General features: G+C 48.9%; 1 protein-coding gene across 4 annotated transcripts in view; it reads right to left on the bottom strand.

The window, feature by feature from the left end:
- Positions 1 to 16,947, bottom strand: part of NEO1 (neogenin 1) — a 201,943-nt gene that overhangs the window by 11,683 nt on the left and 173,313 nt on the right. For all 4 annotated transcript variants that reach the window (XM_075535791.1, XM_075535790.1, XM_075535788.1 and 1 more), the window contains exons 16-22: positions 16,169 to 16,264; positions 12,845 to 13,020; positions 12,624 to 12,762; positions 10,311 to 10,418; positions 8,728 to 8,922; positions 5,171 to 5,239; positions 3,564 to 3,711 (exon numbers count right to left, since the gene is read on the bottom strand). In XM_075535791.1, the coding sequence (XP_075391906.1) occupies positions 3,564 to 3,711; positions 5,171 to 5,239; positions 8,728 to 8,922; positions 10,311 to 10,418; positions 12,624 to 12,762; positions 12,845 to 13,020; positions 16,169 to 16,264 (931 nt within the window). The remainder of the gene's footprint in view (positions 1 to 3,563; positions 3,712 to 5,170; positions 5,240 to 8,727; positions 8,923 to 10,310; positions 10,419 to 12,623; positions 12,763 to 12,844; positions 13,021 to 16,168; positions 16,265 to 16,947) is intronic.

A 16,947-nucleotide genomic window follows, 5' to 3' on the forward strand; every position in this document is an offset into this window, starting at 1 on the left:
GGTAGACATATGGACACAAGATATATTTTAATATTGCCTTCTAACTGTAGTTTTTTTAGTTATCAACAGAAGAGCAAGATGCTATTTTTTAGCAAACAATCTCTAAAGAAGTTTTCTCTACAAGCATCTCATCAGCAGCGGAAGGGCTAAACTCACTAAATGAGACAGAGGCAGCTTTCACGGCTGGTGAAGGCAGGGGTGAACAGTTTAGGTAGCCAGACTGGGACCACCCACTGAGCAATCCTAAAAAAACGGAGCCACGGAGCCAGGCTCGCTCAGCTCACCCAGTCAGTAAGCATCTTACTAAGGGCCTCCGTGGGTTAGACCCTGTGCTAGGGGGTGGGCCCTGCTCGCACGTTTGGTGAGGGAGGAAGATACTGGGGTACTATTTTTAAAATCTCCTCCAGAAGTGGCATTACTGCAATATCTTAATTGTGGCTAAGGCAGACAGTGAAATCCCGACAAAGTCACACTTAAGCTCGGGCCTCAAGGGACAGCAAGGGCACTGCAGGTGGCAGAACCAGCTCACACAGGCGAAGGCCACCGATCCGCATTTCAGAAGGATTGTAAGCAGTGCTGAGGGTGGCCACCTAGAGAACCAGAGTGGGTGGTGGCCAGGGAGCAGACTGTAAAGGGCTTCCAGAGACACGTGCACATCTTCAACTTCCATTTGGGGGTAATAAGAAGCCATTAAATGGCTTTCAGTAGGCAAGTCAGGCAATCCGTTTTGATTTCAGGATTTACCCCAGCTGTTCATTTGCTGGGTGAGGACAGAATAAAAGAGCAGCTGGGATGGGACGATACCGCAACAGGGGCAGCAGTGCTTAACGGTGGCCTGGGAGAGGAGGGAGGAAGGATAAGCCAGAGTGAAAGCTATTGAGGGGCCAGAAAGGGAGGCCTTGGAGAATAAACAGCTGTTGGGCTAGGTGGGGGTGGAAGAGCGACTCAGTAAGGATCAATGAAATCAAGGCATTTACTAAACTGGAAGAATGGAAGACCAGCAGGCTGGCAGGGAAGAAGATCGATTCTGATTCTGACATCATGGAGTCTTAGGTGTCTCTGCGACGCTCAAGGGGGAATGCCGACCTAAGAGGCAGTGGTAAGGTGTGCAAGTCTGAGACTCGGAAATAAGAGGCTGTGGGTGGAGATGGAAAGACGGGAGCAGCAGGAGGGCAGGTGAGCCCACTTCGGGGTGAGTGGAGAGGGCGAAGAGCAAGGCCCAAGGAGTGCGACCATGAGAGGCCATGCCAGATGAGGCGTGAGGCGTTCTGCTGCAGAATAAGGAGGTCACTGGCGACCTTGACGCAAACGCTTCTGGAAAAGCAGCAGGGGCAGAATCCCTTTCGGAGGGGACCGGAACCCGAGTGGGCAGTGAAGGGACAGTCAGTGAGGGCAGACACGCGTCTCCCAGCAACCAGTGGTGCGGGGTCAGACCCGGGTGTGGAAGAAGCTGGTGATCAAGACCTTGCCGGAGCAGGAGGGCGGGGGTGCACTTGGCATGATTTCTTAAGGTAGCAGTGTGAGTGAGCCAATAAAGGGGCTGGGGAGAGGGAGGACCGCAGGGGCAGGTCTTCGAAGGACAGAAGGCACAGAGCTCCAGAGGCCAATTGAAGGCTGGCTTCAGACAGGAGGGGACCGCGGAGGGAGCGTTGGCAAGCAGAGGAGGAGGGTTTTAGAGCAGATCATGGTCCGCTGGGCTAAGCGTCCCTCTACGTCCCCGCAGGGGCAGTCTGGGCCATCTGTTGGGAGTGAGGGAAAAGGTGGGCCAGGTGGAGTGGGAAACAAGGAGGCGTTCCCTCTTCAAAGGCTCTGCCAGCTTGGGGGCTTAGGGTTCTAGAAACAGCTACCATTTCAGTGGGAGGTGCTTCGGTATCAGAGAAGAAGCAGCGTATGAAGACAACCTCACTTGTTTTTCCAGCGGTTGATGGAGACACTTGGACAGCAAGTGACCAGTGGAGGGGAGAGCCCTGTGATGACGTGATATGGGTCTTTCCAACCAAGGGGCCCCGTGAGCAGGGCTGGCAGACTCCAGTACAGAAGACAGAGACTCCCACCGACTTATCTTTCTGTCTCTTCACCAGCAGAATGGTTGCCCTTAATCTTTATTTGCTTGGACCCCCAAACACCAAGGGGTTTCTCTGTCAGTTTGCTTCGGAGTAGTCTTTTAACCAAGATCTCAGGATTTCTGAAGTAGAATATAAAATCGAACTCAGAGAGGAAGATGCCAGTGTCGAAGAACTGCACCTCTGAAGCTTCCCGGGTTTCTTTAGAGCCAAGAGTAAACAAGGAGGGTCGTAAGGGGCAGGGATCGGCTGGCTCAGAAGAGGAACCTCGTTCTCGTGGGAGAGTGAGGCAGTGAAAGGGCAGGGGGCGGCTGCTCTATGTGGGCAAAGGACCGTCAGAGAGGTGGAGCGAGCGAATCACAGCACCTACAGAAAGTCGCACAAGGCCATCACGGGTAGTTTGTGACCTCACTTCCAGGGTAGCTCATTCTTGGGCTGTTCCACTGGACACAGGCAAACGAATCATCATTAAACACATGTAACCTTGTCTCGGGCTGGCCAAGTCAGACATGTAATCACGGGCACAGTGACAAACTTCTCCGTGGGGCAGCTCCTACCTTCTGCTATTTCAGCACACGGAACTTTGTTCTCGCCAGTGTCGGAAGGCAGGACATCATGAGGAGGATTCAAAGGGTCAGTGGGAACATGGCATTTTGGAGCGGGCCCCTCCCTCGTTTAACTGAACTCATCTTTTATCTGCTACCATTCGCCACAGGCCTCAAAATCCTACAGCAGGAGGTTCAGGGATAGCAATGCTTTGAGCCCTCTGGGCACATCACACCGTGGGGACAGACCATTCTTTCTGACTTGTGAAAGCCGGCCCCTGCCCCCACGAGGGTGACTCTACTTGGTCCAGATTTGTTCAGCGTTTATGCTCCTGCGAGAGACTAGGTCCGTATCTGTACACACCTTCCTACACCTAGATCTGGAACAAGGACAGCATGGTCCATCCTCCCCACAGCACCGGGGCTGGAAGCAGCTGCAGGAAGGTCCTGCCCACGAAGGGCTCACTGTGTGAAGATGCCACCTCAAGGGGGCGACCAGGAAGGGCAGGCATTTCCACTCCCCTTTAGATTTACTTTCCATACTTAACTTGAGAGATTAATCTACAGGGACCACATCTACCTGGAAAACCCTGGCTTCCCGCTGGGGCTGGACAATAGAAGGGGCTGGCAAGACACTGGGGGTGGGCTGGGTAGGAAGGTGTGTTTCTCCCATCCCCTCCCTGCTGGGCTCCAGGTGAGCAGTCGTTCCACGGCTCCATCTACCAGTCAGCACAGCGCCTGTCGGGGATCCCGAGCGGCTTATCCCTGGCCCTTCCATGTTTTCTTTCACCCCATCCCGGTAAATGGAGTCCTTCCTTACTCTCTTTCAGCCCTGTGAAGGTGCCCCATCCATCTACACGTTCTTAAGCGGAACCGTTGCCGTTTCCCGTGACACGCGGTAATGCATCCGGCCTCGGGTGGCTCCCGTGCCGTGCTGTGCGCAGGGGCTCCTTACTTTTTCTGGTGGGAGGCGGTGCGCCGGGTGCAGAAGATGGCCACCAGCACCACCACCACGATGGTGACCACGCCCACCGAGACGATGATGACCAGCAGCACGCTGCTATCCAGCGGGGACGTGGGGCTCCCGTGAGGGCTGTTGCTGCCTGCGGGGGAAGCACGGGGCAATCGTGAGGGTCAGCGGAACCCACGTGGCACTCATGTGGCAGGCCAGTCCAGACCCTCTGTGCGAGCCTTTCTATCGCCTCCCTCCCTGCCCCCCGTGCCTGGTGACTAAGTGCCTCCAGAACAGGTCACCTGGTCCACAGCCCGAGTGCCTGGAGGTCTCGGATCCGGCCCCTTGTGTTCTCCGACGGTGTCGTACAAAGCTAGTGTTTCCAGGCTTTCAAAGCCACACTTGGCAAAATACAAGTCTGCCCCCACCATCCCACGCCCCCGCCAGTGTTTAATGTCACTCCCAAATTGGTCTTGCAAAGAGCAACCAGTAAATCATGCAATTTTCTGACTTCTGGAGCCATTTTTAAAAAAAGCTCACGGGAAACAAAGCAAATAGCTTCTCCAACCTAAACCACCTGAAAGGGGAAGACATTAGTGTGACAATAAAGCCGGTCTGCTTCTGTAAACCCAGCCAACCTGCGAGAGCGGACACTTGCGTCGCGTGTGACGGGACCTGTCGGAGAAGGGAATTCAAATCTTTCCCTCGAATAGCGAGAGAACAGTGGCTAGCCAGCCCTGTCAACAGGTGGGGCCGGGGAGGGAGGGGGAGGAGGGAAAAAAAGGGAAACGGAGCTGATTCCAGGAACCCAAGTGGAAGGTGAATTTTGAGAATGACGAGTACAACGAATGTATAAGGGTGCTTTGCTCAATTGATGTATGTACGGATTGTGATAAAAGTTGTATGAGCCCCAATAAAAAGATTTAATTAAAAAACAAAACAAAGCAACAACAAAAAAAACAAATCAGAGGCTGAGGGGCTAGGGTGTGGGAGCAAGTATTGGTGCTGGTGGTAATTCTGTCCTGCATTCCATTGAGATCAATCCTCATTCAACTACCTCTGACCCTTCACATGTGAGGGCTTTGGTTTTTTTTTAAAATATTGTGATGAACTATGTAGAGAACAAACCACACGTCAATTCAACGGTAAGTACCCGTTCACCCAGAGTGTCTTCGCGTATGAAGTGGGAAGGAAGGCTATCTGCTGACCTGGCTTCATTCAGTATTAGGAAGACCATGTGTGGCGCTGTCCGGTCCCCGGAGAAGGACATCAAACTTAATAAAATAGAGGGTTAGGGAGAAAGAAGACGGCCCTGAATGAGGCGGGCTGGCATGGTGGCTGCGACCATGGGCTCAAAGGTAAGGATTGTGAGGATGACAGATTGCTTCGCTCTGCGATGCGTGGGGTAGCTGACTGTCGGCATCTAACAACAACATCCGGTACAGGGGCTCAGCAAGCGCTTTATAGAAAACGGCCTACGGCCAGACCTGCTGAGCGCGACCAAGTACGTCATAGCCCTCCACAAATACGCGACACGCCACGCCAGACTTGCAAGCATAATAGCTAGCCCCGCCTGCAGGAAGACCAGAGAGCCATAGGAAGGGTTTTACCGCTCAGAGGAGGTTTGGAGTCAGATCCCAGATCTGGCAGCCGGCTTCCTTTTCCTGCAGACCCTGAGGCTGAAGGAGGAGAAACAGCATCAGTAAGAACCCAACACAAAGCGGGTGGGGGTGGGGGTGGGGACAGTGACAGTCCACTTCACAGCAAATGGACTGATCTGTTTTGGACAACGTCAGTCTTCCCACGAGCAAATCAATGGGAGGAACCATAGTGCGTTTGTGCCCAGCAAGCGAAGATACAGCTTTCTGTGCAACGAGGGGTCGGAAAGGCCGAGACCCCGGTTTCACAGCTCTTTCCTGCTCCGGACGACAATGTCACGCTACTGGCCCGGGAGGCGCTTCTGCAGAACGAGCTCTGTACTCTTCTAAGGGACCTGGCCAAGTCAGTGTCGGTAGACGCCCCCTCGCTCCCCCAGCATGGATCATGCCAAAATAAAGTTCCCTGAGGCAGGAGCACAAGGCAAGCGGAGGTTCAAGTTGGGCTCTCCATTCTTGCTGGGACACCTCACCATCCGGAGACAGGAAAAGCAAAGTCTTGCTCTGAGTTGCTCACCAAGGAGAGCTCCTGATGCCCAATGAGGGGACGGCATGAATGCACTCACGGAGCAGGACATGGGGCAGCTTCTCCAATGACTCATGTGCTTGGTCTTGCGTTTATGTGGGCAAAACACGTACCAGGAGTCCCTTTCCCACGAAAGCAGAAGTAGCCCTCAACCCAAGGTTTATGGCCCGAGAGGAAGAGCAGATTCGCTTGGAGAGAGAGAGCAGGCGGCTCCGGAGCACTTGCCTCAGGGCTCCGCACATACCGTGTGACCCTTGGTGAACTATTTAGCTGTTCTTTTGGGGTCTCAGTTTCCTCAGCCATATGAAAAGGGTAATAGGCATATGGATGTCAGGAAGCCGTTACAAGGATGAATTAGGGATTTAATCCTATAAAGTAGTTTGAGTACTACCTGACACAGAACAAGTATTCAATAGCTATTGACGACTATTACTGCAGGGTTAGCAGGAGGACAAGTCTTCTGGGAAGACTCTCAGCCTGCCCTTCAACAAAGGTAGATGACAGGAAGCTTCAGAAACCAACTTACATAAACGGGAGCTCCTTCAACACACAAAACTCGACTGGAAATGCATGGAGTTATGAGCTGTGTCTCGACAGAACACTCGTACTAATGTCAAAGACGTCTGTGCAGTGTTAGACTTGGAAGGGAAATGAAGAAGTTGCAAGGTGAAGTTTTCTGTGGCTGCTCCTTTAGGAGAACAGAGCTAATGACTAAAGCAACGTCTTCTATTTGGTCAAAGCTACTGTTTCCAGAAGCGGAACATCCCCGAAAGCAAACAGCGGAAGCCCTCGGAGACCCCAAAGGCACGTCCTGGAATCCCGAGCACCCGGCCCTGCCCCTTGCCCACTGTCCGCACTCACTGCTGCCCCATCCTTCCGCTTCTCTCACCATTGCCCACAACTGACACGCCCCACATGGCAAGGCTGCAGTTGGTCTTCATATGCCTTTCATGGCGGAAAGTCTTGGCCGGGGAGATTCTTAGCACTTAGAAGCCTCTTCCTATTTAAGACAGGCGGGCTGCATTTAAGACGGCCATTTAGAGCATTACATTATGTATATAACTGCAAAAGAACACCCTTTGCCAATAAATTGGGTTGTTGTATGGTCCCACATTAAAAAAAATCAAACCATAAACAAGAAATTCCAAGGATGAACCCCAACCCCCCAAATACCAATGGGTAAAAAGTTTATAAGCACCAGAGGGCGCAGTGCAGCTCAGCACCGCATCCTGGTTAATGAGTGAAGAGAATCCGCGTGCATTTATATCCTGTGGATACCCATGATTACTTTTCTACCCTTACACTTACGTCGCTACGTCAACATTTCTAAATGGTTCGTGTGCCTTTCACACATACAATGTATAAGCTAACACTCACTGAATGCAAACACCTATTTCCAAAGCCCTGGAGCTTTACACCTCAATTCTGAATCTTCCTTAACATTAACCAAGCTCCAAAGACCCTGAATTTTCTAAAGAACTGCTCTTAACCCACCAAATTCACTTCCGTTGCCCTTCCACATAAGGCTCGCAGGGAAATCACCAAGTACAGCTACTTGCCGTCTTGGCAATTCCATTGAGAAGATTGCCAACTTCAAGGACGGTGGCACTGAGGTGCATGCTCCCTGAATCTCCATTTTAAATTGTTTGGGCTGGACTCCTTTACAATGATGGGGAAGAAACAGGCGAGAGGGGCTCTGGATGAAGCCTACAGCAACAGGCTAAGAACAGCACCGCTCTCACCAAAGAAGAGCGCACAATAAAGATGCTCTTTACTGGGGCAGATTTGCAGATTCTTGGTGAGCGGAGGAAGGTAGGGTCTCCACAGATCTGATGACATTTCCTTTGGGGTGACCGGCGTACCAGGGATGCTGCCGTCAGTATGCACGCTGGTACATGGTGAGGACCAGGGACTGTGCAAGGTCGCATCAGGCCCCCATGCCTACCCCTGCAGCAGCGCTGCAGCATCTTAGCACACTCGGGGTGCCAAACACCTTCAGCGACAGAGCTCTTCCTGGACCCGGTTTCTTCCCGCCAGTCTGTTTAGCTCCTAAAGTGATCCTCCAACTTTTCAGATACCCCACGTGCCACCAACATGGAGTCCACTCCAGTTGGGCCACAGTGACGTGCTCTTTTGACCCATGGTCGTGATCTTCGGGTTATGAGAAAGAGACAGACAAAACTAACAAAAAGCTAATAACAGGTGACAAAGAGAGGAAAGGAGAGAGAGGCCATCTACTCATTTACCTTGATCATTAGGCATTTTATCAGAGGAGTCCGCTAACAGGTCAAGCACAGGGGAAGAAAAAACAAGAGCAAGGATCACAAGCTTTGAAGGTGGGACAGGCAGAAATCTAAAAGGTAAAAATAAATCCCCCACAGGTTTCCAACAAAGTCAGAGCCGTGTTTCCGGTACGATTGGTAAGAAAGTTCCTTCCTGGTGTCAACGCTGTAAAGCCACCTCCCAACTCTATTCTTTAAAGGGCGCTTCCATTTTCCCAGGAACTATTCTGAAGCCCCCGTGTTACCTCAGCACACTTATCTTCAATTTCTTACCTGGGGTTTTCCTAAAGGGGCCCCTTGCCCTCTACAATGGTGTACATCCCCACAAAAACACACATACGCACACATTCAAACAACAGCTTTCTGGACAAGAGCCTGGACGTCTGGAGAGAATCGCCCATCACATCAACACTCAGCTGTATGGGAGGGAATCAAGAGACTCACACCATCTACACCCCAGCAATTCATCTGACCTGAGTAGCCTGGAGTGAAAAGTCCCCTGTGTATGAAAGGGTCAGGCCAGTAGCCTGGGGAGCACAGAGTTGGGAGCCAACTGAGGGAGGGATCATACTGAGATAAACCTTCCCCACTGGGGCGCACAAGCTCATCATCAGGCTTCTGATGCTACTACCCATGTCGTCTACAGGCTGTGGTGACGCGTGTAAGCTGTTCACTAAGGAGACACCAATTGTGGGGGGCTTTACCTTTTGGAGTTCTGAATTGCACAGCTTCGGACACGGGCCCCATGCCCTTTGAGTTCCGGGCTTGGATCTTGAAGTAGTATGGCGTGTCGAGTGTTAACTCTTGGATCTGGTGAGTCAGCCTGTTTCCCACAACAGGCTCAATAACCCAGTCGTGCATCTCCGCATTCACATCCGTACTGTAGTAAATGATGTAACCTGTCCGAGGGAGTTTATGGCTTTACCTTTTGCAATCAGTGAGTCGGTACTGATCACAGAAGAGACAAGAAGAGAACCAGCTACTGATCACTGAGCAACAGCAAAAGCCCATCCAGAAAGCTCCCCTGCACACAGTACAGAGAAAACCATGTCTTCAGTACCAAGCTTCAGCGACGGAAGTGATAAAAGTGGCTTAGGGGTTAAGGCCCTCCGAGGTTAAGAGTTCATGGCTAAGAAGCCATACAAGGAAAACATGTGATCCTTTCAACACCTTGGTGTTTGAACAATATACGTTCATATATCATTATGAAAATATGAAGCAAAATAAAATTAAAATAATTTATGTATTATGGAAATAATATGTGAATAATATCCAGAAAATACATTCTAAATACAATTATGCCACCTTGAAATCCAGCAAGGGGTTTAACATGCTGGGTAGGAGAAAGTGCCCTGGGACACAGATGGGCAGTCACTTCTGCTTCAAAGTTCTTCCCAACTTTGGGGCGAGAGCAGCCACAGAGAAATGTCCCCTGCTACATCCACCAGAGGGCACTCTATCCTCACTGTTGCAGCAACAGCTGCAGCCACTACCCTACGTGACCTGCCACTCCACTGGGTTTTAAAGACCAAATAGAAAGTAATCCAAGCCAAGGCATACTTGCCTTTTCTTCTTCTTCAATAGAAGAGGCAATCCACAACTTAAAAAAAAAAAGTGGCGCACAGGGAAAGCCCGTGCAGGTCAGTGCTCAGAAAGGCCTTTTAGTCACCTTCGGCTGCTCCTTCACCCAAAAGGACATTGCAGGACAAACTCCCATTGCTCAACATACCCGTCTGCAGCACACGTTGCAAGGGGAAGAATGTAACAGCCAACCCCTTATCTTTCTGATAAGGCAGAGGAAGCATCCCTGGAAGGCCAAGGGAAAGTCCAGGTCCCCTGAAGGCCTTAGGCCATTAAAACAGCCAGTCCTCCCAGCCAGAGCACAGGAAGTTGAAGCGACGGACTTTGAGGGTTCCAGGGTGAAGAAGCAGGATCACTACTTATTGGGTATTAGGTAGCACCAGGCAGGGGCCGAAGACTCTGCAGCTGGTTATCCAGTGAGTGGCTGAAAAGAACAGCTTTCCTGGGTGAAAGCAATGCATCCATAAAATCCTACAGCAGCCAAAGGCCGCCAAGGGCATCCTGAGTCAGAACCGTTAGCTGACAACTCCTTTTCAAGCCACTTGGTGCAAAGAGCAGGCTCCCGCCTGACTCACACCACCCTGTAAAAACGTCTATGCCACCCCCAGACCCCAATTTCTCTCAACAATAAAGCATTGCCATCCAACAATGCTTCTGCCAGGTACGAAGAGGATTCAGACAAAACTCTTGCTCAGAGACACCCCACCTGTAATTTTGCCATTGGCTTCGGAGGGTGGCTGCCAGTTCACAATGATGGTCCTGGGTTTCCCTTCTTTACTCACGACAGTCACATCCTTGGGTGGGGACGTAGGACCTGTAAAATGACATTTAAAATAAGTCTTGTCCATTTTCATTTACCTATTTGTCCAAAGCTTCCCATTGATGGGACCTATTTATAGAGGTTACAAATTGGGCTATTAACTGCAAACACACCACCGTTCCACGGGACCGTGATGAGGCTGTCTGCTCCCATAAAGATGTAAAGTCTTGGGAAACCCAAAAGTTCCGTTCTACTCTGTCCTGTAGGGTCGCTATGAGTCGGTATTTTCTCTATGGTAAGGGGTTCAGGCTTATTGGTATTAAGATTAAAAACAAACAGACAGACGGGCAAAGCCTCCTGACCTCAAAGAATTCAAAATGTGCATAGAATTCACTCCCCCAAGAGTTTGCCCAGTACCCGGAGAAAGTGCCACACTATAAAGATCCGAAATGGATACCTCCGCTGGCAGTATCGGGTACAGGCTGGAGCATGAGGAAAATGGCAAAGGGCATTTGCATTTACCAAGTGCCTACTGCATGCCTGGGAGTTTACAAGCAGGACCAGCTCTTCACTAGCTCTTCACGGCAATCTCGACAATCACTTACCACTGCCCTCAAAATGGAGAGAAGCTATGTAATTTGGCTAAGGTCACCGCACCCCCATCCGCAAGCTTGAGATTAGTTTGTTAGAACCATTTCAGGCTTAAAATAGCTCCATCTCTCAATTACACCTGGCTTTCCAAAATAAATTTGACTTTTGTAAGTCCCAGTTTACCTCAGAGTAATTAACAAATTGATGTTTTTCACCTTAAGCTTATGCTAAAATCACAGATATCAGTTATTGAAGCTATCGCTCTTACATGCGAGGCTACTCACGAGACAAAAAAACCAATGAAAGAAGAATGACAGTGTAGTTCTTGTGTTTCCATGCCAGAGCTAAAAACTTTTAAAAGTATTACTAAGGCAATGAGAAAATCAACTCCATGTCAAATGTGCGCCTCTTCCTGAAATACAGGAATGTGCCTAGTATAAGATGGAACTGCACACGTCCTAGGGGAAAAAGCATTCTTACTTGCTGGCGAATGGGTTGGAATTAAAGACAAAATATGTTTTTGTAGCTTTGGCAGAGGAAGCAAACTCAAGGTCTATTTAAGCGTCTATGCATTGTTATTTCTGGATCTCAAAATCCAACTCATTACTCAGACAAAGTCCAGTGAACTAAACAGAAGGCAAAAAGATGTTATGGTCAAGCTCAGCTTGGGGAGAAATTATAACTCTTTTGTTTTCATTCCTGTAAGCAGGGGCTTCAGAGTTTGGATAGAACTTCCATTATCTTTCATTCTGTTTTAATGAAAATGTTTTAGAGCCTTTTCCTATAGGAAAGGGAGAAACAGGAGGCCAGGACAGACAGAAACTCCCAATAGTTGCATATATCCTTATATGAAGAAATTCCAAAAGGCCTAAAGTGACCTCAAATTAAGAAATTCCAGAAAGCCTAAAAGTGACCAAGAAGCAAACAGGACCTTAGCCTCAGATGGCCTACTCACTCCTTAGTTTGCTTTTGTTTCTTTTGTCCCCTTACGGAACAAAAACCAAACCAAACCCGTTGGCTATTCCAGGGGAGACACTGACTGTAGAAGCAGCTTCAAGGTAGGTCACCTGGGCGAGTGCTCAGGCTCTAGGAGGTAAGGCACCGGCAGTCTCGTGGGGAAGGGCTGGCTGGCTGCTTCATTTTGGGGAGGGGTGGTCACGATTCCTGAGAGCATCCTCCCACTTCCACCCAGTGCTTTATAATGACCACGCTTCCCTGCCGTTCCTCATTCTACCCGCACAGGAACACTAGAGTGGCAAAGACAAGGCTTACTGCCCTCCTTTTCTAGATGGAAGAAACCGCAATTCAGAGAGATTAAATGAATTGCCCGTGATCGGGCAATCAGTAAATTGGCAGAGCTAGGCTTGAACGCCAAGTCTCCCGATCCCTAAAGTCTAGTGTGCCTGTGCAATGTGTGTCCTTTTATATGTTAATGTTTCTACATAATGATTTTCAAAAACCCTAATATATCAGTTGAAGTAGCAAACACCAAACTCCAATGCTAAGGGTACCCTGGATTCTATCACCAGTTCACACACTCAATCGCATCTTGGGTAGTAAAGGCAGGTGATGAGGCGGCTCATGACTTGGAAGGCGGCACAACCTAAGCGTGATGTCCATCGGCTTTCCCCGTCTTGCAGCGAGCAGAAATGCCCTCAAGACACATACCCCATTCCAAGGTGGTCCCATGGGCTGTCATACTCCACGTGCTTGACCTTCGACCTTTGGTCACCATCACAGAGAATTCGTAGAGTGTATTTGGCTTCAAACCAGTCACCAAGTAATGCAGAGTCGTTGCATTTGCGTTCTGGAAAGATAGGAAGCAAGAGCTTTAGGCGGAAGCCACACTGACCTTCAGCTTTTCTCACCCAGAGCCCATGGGTCAGTACCTTGTACTTGGTGTTTGCTGGGATGTTGGTCTTCCATCGGACGGTGTAATACCGGGAATCTGTGATCTTCTGGTGTTTGGGCAGCGAGTTGTCTGCCCACGAGATCCTGATGGTGTCGTGACTCAGAATGGAAGCCTGAACTCCCACGGGTGGCATCATGGGAGTGGGATCTGGCACTGGAGTGTATGGGGCATTAATAACAAATAAATCAACCTCAGAAGTGTCTGGGCGGAACGTAATTAAAAAGGGAAGTGGCATTTTAACGTAAACGAAAAGGAGAATGCAGGGCAATGGAATGGAATGAAGGTGAGAAATGGAGAAAGAGAAAGAGAATCTGGAGTTAATCGATAGCCGTCATTCGTCTGAAAGAATACATCGCTTGTTCTTTCAGGAAAGGACAGCAGGAAAGCGTCTGTAGAGGCAGTCCATAACTCTGTCCTCGCCTGCACTCTACAACCATGTTAAAAACCGACAGCCCACTGACTGTACTTAAATTCTCTTAACATTACTTGCCTGTACAAGGATCACAACAAATGGACATTTCTTTGAAAACCAAGAGGACTCCCTCTGAACAAGAGCAGGAGGAGGCTCAGAGCCTGCTCTGCTGTTTCAGTGCCTGTGGGAGAATTTTCCGGGTTTTCATGGGGCAAAGAAGAGCCTTACTTTCCTAAATGCCAGCTGGTGGCATAGGGGCAGAGGACACCCACACTAGGCCAGGTTCTCATCTGCTGATGTCCTGCGTCTAACTAACGGCAGTACAGCTATGCCCCACTCTTTGAAATTTGTCTTATGACGCTTCACTTCTCCGGCAGACCTACATTTGGACCTCTTTTTGCTAAGTGTAAGAAACCTGAAGGGGATTTTCACTTTTACAGGGGGGGGGGGGGAACAGGAAGTGAAACTAGTATGTAGTGTTTGCTTTGCAGCAAGCCATTAAAGGGGCAGTGTGCCCCCTGAGTAGCCAGAGCAGCACTGCCAGCGCGCCTTCCCTTGGGACTGCGGCCAACCGCTCAGGACGAGTCCCCACAGCTTTGGTCTGTATGTCTGCGAGGGGTGGTTTAGGTTTGATGTGTTATTTGGTATGATTTGGTGGTTGTTGTTTTTTTTAATCTAGGAAAATGAAAAAGACCTTCTAAGTTAATGACAGCTTGCTACTTTGCGCCACGTGTGCTTGTGAAAGGTCTCAGGGAGTGTGCTACATTTGGACAGCAGGGGGAACAGGAAAGAGAATCAGAGGACACTCTTCTTCCTCCAGGGAAGGCACGCCAACCCCACATGCTGGACGGGCTGCTGGATGTTTTCAGAGTCAGAGAACGACCCCCAGATGGACCCTGTCCCTGACAGGAACACAGCTATCCCAGCTCCAAGTGGTACAGCCCTGGAGGAGTTAGAAAGCAGACCGCGTGTTTGATGGGAAGTCTGCACATCAGTAACGGACACATTTTCTCAGCATCGCAGCCCAATGAGAGGCCAGGAGGAGCTGGAGGCACGAAGGCCTGTGGGCCCAGGGCAACACAACAGAGTCCATTTGGATTTTGGGCAGTTTGTTTTCTAAGCATGCAGGTACTGATTTAGTCCAAGTTCTGCAATGGGTTTCCCACATAGCTACCAGGACTAGTTCTTCTTTAAGCTCAAAATCTGAAGTGGCACAGGCCTTGTCTGAGATTTATTGCCAGGCTACAGCAATGGTCTCCACTGGTGTAGTTCTGACACAACGAGGGCTAAAAATAACAGAAGAACAGCACACGCTGTAATCACAGGCTTTGCCTGAAGACTGTCAGGGAACATACCAATTAGTTACAGAAAATGTACCTTCAAGTGCAAAATTACTGTTCTTCAGGAGGATTTTTTTTATTTGTATCAACTCTTGGAAAAGGTAGCTAGCTGACACAACAGAGGAAATTTTCCTCACCTACTTCTAGGCAGCAGCAGAATTTTTTTTTTCAAAGCTCAACAAAGGATAATTCCATTTGTTTTCCTGTGTAGACTACCAAAGCAAATTAAAAATAAAACCATCCATTGCACGCACACAGAAGCAGAACTACCAAATGTGTAGCAATGGGGGTCTTGTTAAGTGAGAGCTTTAAAAGGGCAGAGATTACTTTTTAACAAGAAGCATATGGACAAATGTGCGCTATTATGCAAAGCATCCGGAAAACTTAGCAGGGAACCCAGAATCAAAATTCTGGGGGCAAAAATGGAGGAAAAAATTATAAAAACAATAAATTCTCTGGTTTCCAGGACCTTTAAAACTCTGTAACTCTATTTATTTTAGTAAGCTTTCTCATTCAAATAGAAATGAGATGGTTTATATTATCTGCAGAAATTTATCTTGGTATGTACATTCTTTTTATTTTAAAGGTATCTGAGCCAACCACAAAGAAAAAGAATATTTAGTTTTTCTGTAATAAATGTACCATTGACCAAATGGATAGTACTCCTGACTTAATACTCTTTATGTGAATAACACTTACAAAGAGCTATGTACTTAGAAGTATACTCATCAACCAACTTAGGATGACTCTGGAGATGAATGTCAGATTTACCAATCATATACAATTATTGCCTCTGCCCGTAACTTAGATAATCCATGCAGAGGTAGGGATATCCTTTCATTTAGTGATTCATGTCAATCATAACTCATATGCACAAGAGATGGAAAAACACTGTAAGAGTAAATCCCTCCAAAAACTGCTTTCTGGATCGCAACACACTGAAAACATGTATTATATATTTATATCGAGTTATTTACATGACAAGATTGCTAATATGTTTTTTTAGATTGCTAATATTTTCAACAAAAAAGGCAACTAAAACTCAGAAATTAACAGAACATTCCACATTGAAAGCATATTTTTTCCTCTGGAAGTTTGCACCCTGAATGGCCATATACTTTCCCTTCAACAGACACCTAGGAGGCAGGCCCAGTGCAGGTGTCTCGGATCAAAAACTTCCTGAGCACCCAGATGCCCTTTAATGCTATTTACATTTGCCCTCGCTTTAAAAGGAGTTAACAAACAACTCAACTCGCTGCCATTGGGTTGATTCTGACTCAGAGAGACGATAGGGCGGGGTGGGACTGCCCCTCTGGGTTTTTGAGATGGCTAACTCTTCCCGGGAGGCAAAGCCTTGTCTTTCTTCTGCACTTGGTCCCTGGAAAGACATCAAGCCTTTGCTTGCACTGCAGCAAGCACGCCTGTTCTGGTGTAACGTTCAACAAATCTGACTTGGAGGAGCTGCAGTAGAGCGGGGACGGCCCTTGGGAGTTGCCGGCATTTAAGCCCTGGCAAGAGTGCGGAGGAAGACCAGGGCGGGATGCCTTACCTGTGTGAGGCCGGGTCACGGCACTCTCATACAGAGGGATGCCTTCGCCCACGTTGTTGAAGGCTTTCAGGGTGATCACGTAGTGAGAGCTGGGATCTAAAGGGAAGAAGTGAGTTGACACATTTAAAACATTTCCTCACTATTAATAAAAAATAAACCAAGCATAACCGTGCATGACTCCTGCAGGGGAGGTTTCTGTGGGGTTACTTTGGGGGTGGGGTGGGGGGAGATGTGGAGAGGGAAGCACTGCAGTAGAGAAAAGATGTGGGAGGTCAGCTTCCAGGAGTGAGTCCAGGGACAGGAGGGTCACTCTGCCCCTACTCTGGTTTAAGGCCGTTCATGGTATGAGCTAAGGCATGGATGGATGTTCATCTCTTGAGAACCTGTAGGTGGAGCACAGAACTAAGCAAACCCCTTTGCACCCCTGAAGAACAGCTGAGGATGAGCCGTGTACCCAGCAGCTGTTTAACGTCTCACTGCCAGTGAGTCGACGTCGACTCACAGCAACACTATAGGAATGGGTAGGACTGCCCCTGTGGATTTCTGAGACTGTGACTCTGTAAGAGCAGGAAACCTCATCGTTTTCTCCATGAGCTGGCTGGGGGTTTGAACTGCTGACTTTGCCGCTCGCAGCCTGATGCTTATCCACTATCCCAGCAGGGCTCCTTTGTCTCCTCTCCAAACGGCTACCTTCCAATTCAATCTCCCCAAACAGCCTGTGATCATTAAGAAAGGTAAATCCTATCACCACACCTGCTTAAAAACCTTCAAGTCTTTGG

Source organism: Tenrec ecaudatus, chromosome 17, assembly GCF_050624435.1.
Source record: "Tenrec ecaudatus isolate mTenEca1 chromosome 17, mTenEca1.hap1, whole genome shotgun sequence".
In the NCBI taxonomy this organism is placed as follows: Eukaryota; Metazoa; Chordata; class Mammalia; order Afrosoricida; family Tenrecidae; genus Tenrec; species Tenrec ecaudatus.